The 5,824-nt window shown below is 41.9% G+C and overlaps 2 protein-coding genes across 2 annotated transcripts; both read right to left on the bottom strand.

The window, feature by feature from the left end:
- Positions 1–4,477: 4,477 nt before the first annotated feature.
- K441DRAFT_664183 (uncharacterized protein) lies at positions 4,478–4,666 on the bottom strand (the record flags this gene model as incomplete). Its single annotated transcript, XM_067649311.1, has 1 exon — positions 4,478–4,666. A coding segment is annotated over exon 1 (172 nt), but the record flags the coding sequence as incomplete, so codon positions are not given.
- A 221-nt stretch (positions 4,667–4,887) lies between these two features.
- On the bottom strand, positions 4,888–5,400 carry K441DRAFT_664182 (uncharacterized protein). Its single transcript, XM_067649310.1, has one exon. It carries the CDS (start codon positions 5,348–5,350, stop codon positions 5,186–5,188), a length of 165 nt encoding a protein of 54 aa, XP_067501172.1. The 5' UTR covers positions 5,351–5,400; the 3' UTR covers positions 4,888–5,185.
- Positions 5,401–5,824: the final 424 nt, after the last annotated feature.

Genomic DNA, 5,824 nt, shown 5'->3' with positions numbered 1-5,824 from the left:
ACTATATAATGGATAGGTAGCGGACCCCCAGCAAGGGTCCTTCGACTCTCCTTCATTCCTCGCTTCTTCTATTTCCACTTTCTCTTAGATATTTAGAGCTTCTGTCTCTTATATCTATACCCTAGTTACTACTTATTTTATATAGAGCTTTCTATTCCTATATCTTATGTTTTTATTAGCGCTTCTATATTTAAATCTATTATTATTACTAGTTCTTCCCCTATTCTTACTAGTCGGCTATATACCCTTTATAGGTCGGCTACAAATATTATATTTACCGCATTAAGTCTAATTCTTAATTATCCTGGTCTTAAGCCTACTATCGCTGTCTATAGGGGTCTTCCTACAGGGCGTCCTCTCCCTTATGTCCCCTATAACCCTTATATCCCTAATTAGTCTAGTAATATTACATAGCGTCGCTTCTGGCCCATTAAGGCTTGGGATAGCTGGCCTAGCCCTCTAGTGTTAAAGGTAGGAAACGCTAGAAAGGCGCCTACGTCCCCCTAGCTTATTACCTATTGTTTCCATTTATATAATCTAGCGTGCAGTTATTCCCGCAGCTATTAAGCCCTTGCCTTCCGTCTCCTATATTTAATACAGTCTTCTCTTTCCCACGCCTTATATATGCTTTAGTGGCAGTTTGCGTATTTTGTTTAGTCTTAATTTAAGTAATATCTCGTATTATAGGGGCCTGTATAGTAGCCGCAGCACACCTATACTGCGCATATAGATTGGGTGTGTCCCTATTATATATAGCAATAGCATTATTCTAGGCGTAGTCTATGGTTATAGAGCCTTATATTGTATATAAGGCCATTTATAATTATTCCTTTTTGGATAAGGAGTTTTTATATTCCTAGTGTATATATGCTAATAATAAGGGAGCTATGCGTTCGTCTAGTGTCTCCCTAGCAAGTCTCCGGCGACCCTTATATCCTCTTATTATTTTTATTATATACTTAGTTTATATTTTCCTATTAAAGCTATTAGATTCGGGTAATTTTAAGTCCTAGTATAAGGCGTTCCGTTTATCTTACTATCTCCTATATAATTGCTGTATTGTCCGCCTAGCGTCCCTTTTCTACCCTAAGGCTTATAGAAACCGCTAGGACCTTAACTAGGTAATCCTTACGGAGTACTTTTATACCAATATATTCTCCTAGCCTATCCCCTACCCTTACGGCTCGTTCCTTTGCCTATTAGTCCTTTAGGGTGACTCTAATATCTCCGCTCTTAAGGTATTGGACTATAATAGCGTTGTAGACCTCTTTGCGTATCTTTATAAGGACTTTTATTTCTAATTATCCCCTAAGCCCCTCTACTTATTTTATATTTGGTTATATTATAATTATATACCCAATTATTAACTTAAGGGGGGTAGGTTCCCTATACTGTAAAAACGCAGCTATAGCGGCCCAGGTGCGGTTCGCCGGTAAGGGGGGGTTATACTTATTTTTAATTTTACTTAGCCGTTAGAGGATTTAATTAAGGGTTTGCTAGAGGGGCGCCTAAGGTTCGCTAAACTGGCGGAGCCATTCTACTAGCTATATTAGTTTATTATGGCTAACGGTTACTCCCCCACAATTTTAGATACTAAACGCGTTTAATAGGCTTTATATTTTATCAGATGCCTTCTTAATAGAGGTATTTCCGCTTTATAGTATAGTATTCGCCCGTCTTTATTATGGAGGGCTATTACTAGGCGTAGTTCTAGCGGTCGCGCGCGAGTGCGAGCCACCGTCGTTCGACGTGTGCCTCCCCTGCGATGCATGCATCTTAGGGGGATTCTCTGGGTGTTTTTCAGGGTTCTTTTGGTTGGTTTTGGTCTTTTTGGGCCAGGTGCAGCAAGAGCTCCTTTTCTGCGTCTGAAGCCCTTATTTAGGTTGTTCAGATTTCTAGGTTCTTATATAGGTATTATAGGCTTTCTCTAGTGTTTTGCAATTCTTTATAACTATTCCGTATATAATTAGGTTTATATTATTAACGAAGCCTATCTCCTGGGTCGCCCCTTCCTTAAAGGAGTTAAGTAGGTTGCTTATAAAGAAAAGGAAGAGTATAGGCAAGAGGGGTAATTTTTGTAGTATTCCTGTTATAACTATAATAGGGGGACTCTGGTACCCGCTAAAGACTAGTAATATTTCTTTCTGGCTTATAAACCCTTAAATAAATTATATAATCTATTCTAGAAAGCCCTTTACCCTAAGGATATATAGGAGGCGCTTATAGGGTATGTTATTATAAGTACCACTAATATCTAGGCTAAGTATTAATACTATAAAGTCCCTTCGCATCGTCTATGCGGATTTAATGGTATTAGTAAGTAGCGTAAGTGCTAATAGTGTTAAGCGGTTCTTTTTTACCCCTATTTGGCTTTATAGTAGTAGGGCGTATTCCTTAGCTATATCTGCTATATAGTCCGCTATTACCCTTTCTAAGATCTTATTAAGGGTATTCTCTAAAGCAATAGGGCGGTAGCTTTCTAGGGTTAAGTAATCTGCTTTACCTTTTTTTATATAGAATAACCGTCGTTATAGATCTTCTGAGTTACAGGTAGTAGCCTATAGTAAAGTATGCTCTAGCTATATCTGCAAGCTAAGGTGCTATAAGTAAACTATAGGTCTTTAAGGCCTTATTTAAAATTCCATCTAATCCTAGTACTGTATTATTTAAAAGGCGGCTAATAGTTCTAGCCATTTCCTCTATTATTATATCGCTGTTAACCTATAGGCGAGTTACTAGTGTTTTACCTATAATGTTACTAAGGTCTGCTAGAGCTAGTTAGGGGAAGAACCTTTTTATAAGGATCTTTGCCTTCTTATTATTATTATTAGTGGCCTATAATTCCCCCGCTCTTTATAGGGGTAGTAAGTATAAGTCTTCTACTAGACGCCCTGCCTTTTTCTTTACCTATTTTATTATAGCCTAGAGGCCCTTATTATAGGGGAGGCTTAAGTTAAAAGTATGCTTATTTATAAACCGTCTCTAGTTAGTTCTTACTTCTTTTTTTAGGGTATTCTTATAACGGCTTGTATAAATGCCTCTGAACTAAAGCTTGTAGATTACTATCTAATAAAGATACTAAGCTAAGGAGAAGGAAAGGGGGTTACGAGGGCTTATGTTAACAAATAGGTAGTATAAGCCGCTAAGGCGCTAGTAGTAGACGAGCTAATAGTAGGCGAGCTAATAGTAAGAAACAGTACTAGATAGTATACGACAATATAATAGGTGGCAGAATATAGCAGAACTTGATAGGTAACGCGCTCTAGCACCGTTACATTACCTCCCCCCTCCTAAAAAAGCCTGCCCTTAGGCGTTGTCTAAGCTCCTTATTATTGTTTAAATCGTTATAGTTATCTAACCCCTCTTCCTAGCACTTAATCTAGTTATCTAATTTACGTAGTAGTCTAGGGAGGTTAGGGTAGGCTAGGTAGAAGTCCTATAGCTTATAGGGGGAGTACTTAAAGTTAAATACGGGATACCATTCTAGGTCTTTATTATGGCCTACCTAGCTTATATAATATTTTAAGACCTTACGGTCCTTTTTAACTGCTAGAATTTCTTTAACTTCTTATTCTTTATCCTCTACAATCTAGATTGGCGGTAAGGGGTTATTATATTACCTAGGTAATAGATTATTTATAGCTTTTTATAGCCGGTCCAGGGAAAAGACGGGGTAGATCTTTATTAATTCTAGTAGCTTAACCTTAAAAAAGTGTCCTACCTTTTAAAGAATCTTATATAGGCCAGCCATTTAATAGTCTAGCTTGTGGCTTAGCCTCTAGGTTTTTAGTTTTTTATTAACACCTATACCTTATCTCCTACTTAGAAGTCTACCTTATAACAATATTAATTTATATTAGACTTCTTCTTCTCTTACGCCTTTTTTATAATTATTTAGGCGGTCTCCTAGGCTCCGTATATTCTCTCAGCAAATACCTAGGCCTCTTTACGGCTAAGGCGTTTGCGAGCCGTAGTGGGTTTAGTAGGCCTATCCCAATTCAAGGACGTTTAGGGTGTATACCCGTTAAGCAGTTTAAATGGTAATATCCCTATACTATTATAGGGGAGTATAAGCTACGCGTAGTCTATTATAGGCAGTAACTCTAACTAGTTGTCCTAATAGTAGTCTATAAAGGGGCGTAGTCGCTAGTTAAGATACTAGTTTATAATCTTAGTTTGGCCGTCTATCTAAGGGTAGAATATAGTAGAGAGTTTAATCTTAATCCTAAGAATACGGTAAAGTTTGTTCTAAAAATCTAATATAAATTAGGGACTATAGTTAGAAATAATTAATTTAGGGGCACCGTAAAATTAATAGATATTATTAATATAGAGGTAGGTTATATCCTTCGCAGGTATAGTCTTAAAATAAGAAAGGGAGACGGATTACTTATATAGCCGGTTAATTACTATAAAGGCCATATTATAGCTATATGCGTCCTTTAGAAACGACTTAAAGTCTATTATAATATATTACTAAGCCCGCGAAGCCCTACTGCACGCGTCCACGTCGCCGCGGGTGGAAACATCATCTGGAATTCGTTCCTCTTGATGGCCAAGTGCAGAGGCGATGGTAGAGAGCCGTCGCAGCGCGCGCAGCGCTGTCGTGGCGACTCTGTGGTGTTGAGCTCGCGACGCGTACGACGCATCGTACGAAGCATCGCCCTCAACAACACCAGGAGACCTACTGCCCCCGCTTGGGGCTCCTGCTATACCATCCAGGGGGGCCATCAAGGGAAACTGGGATACGAAAACCGCCCGACGTACGACTACCTGGCTCGCAGCCAGGCCCGAAACTGGCCTTATCCAGCCAGTCGACGTGGACGCGCCTAGGCGTACGACAGGACACCCTTGGGCTTGCACTAGCTCTGAGATCGCAAAGGAACGCGACGAGGGCGTAGGGATCCTCTTTTTATAAGAACTTGTTAAGGTTAACGCGTCGCAGATACTTCGTACGAAACTTGTTAAGGCCCCAAGGCCACCGCGAAGAACTTGTTAAGGCCCTACCTAGAGAACTCGTTAAGGCCCCTCTATAAGGGCCTATCTGGTATCCGGTACACCCAGGTGACTCAGAAGAGGGTCTTAATAGGCGTGGTGCGCGCGACCTGGTCGACAGCGACAGCGACAGCGACGGCGACGCGACGGCGACCAGACGGCTCAACGAGGTGGAAACACGGGCAAAGCTCTAGGCAGCGGAAACACAGGCCAGCTTCGACGGCCCCGTGGCGTCAAAAGGTGACTCATAGGAGGGTCTTAATAGGCGTGGTGCACGCAACCTGATGCATACATATAGGGGAGGCTGTAGGGGAAACACAGGCCAGTCGGACGAGGTCTCGACAGTTAGAGACATAGGCCAGCTTATAGGAAGGGGGGACACAAGCTTGGTTAGTAGGAGAGGGGGGAGTAGGTCGCCTGGCACGGGACCTGGTCTATGGCCCCCTCCTGCAAGACACGGTCGGCCTATTATAAGGAGACTCTTATAGGCAACGCGAAATGGGAGCTAGTAGTATATATAGGGTGTTGCGCCCCTATATTACTACTAGCCCCCGCGGGGCGTAGTGCGTAGTAGCCACTGCTAGCTCTAGGGACCTTACCCCTTAGCTGGGCTCTGACCCCTAGTGCACCTGGTAGGCAGGCAGGATCACGTCCTGGCCGGAGAGACTACTACGTGGCTCGAGAGAACGGATGCGCGTGTCGGTGTACTAATAGATAGGACTGCTCGCTAGGGCAGTACGGCTGCTCGCCAGGGCAGTACGGCTGCTCACTAGGGCAGTACGCTAGTGAGGTACGCTTAAGGAGCAAACAGGAGTTACTTAGGCGGGAG

This window comes from Cenococcum geophilum, assembly GCF_001692895.1.
Source record: "Cenococcum geophilum 1.58 unplaced genomic scaffold K441scaffold_37, whole genome shotgun sequence".
NCBI classification, from domain to species: domain Eukaryota; kingdom Fungi; phylum Ascomycota; class Dothideomycetes; order Gloniales; family Gloniaceae; genus Cenococcum; species Cenococcum geophilum.
Note: the sequence above shows the minus strand (reverse complement) of the source record. Positions and strands in the feature narration are given on the sequence as shown.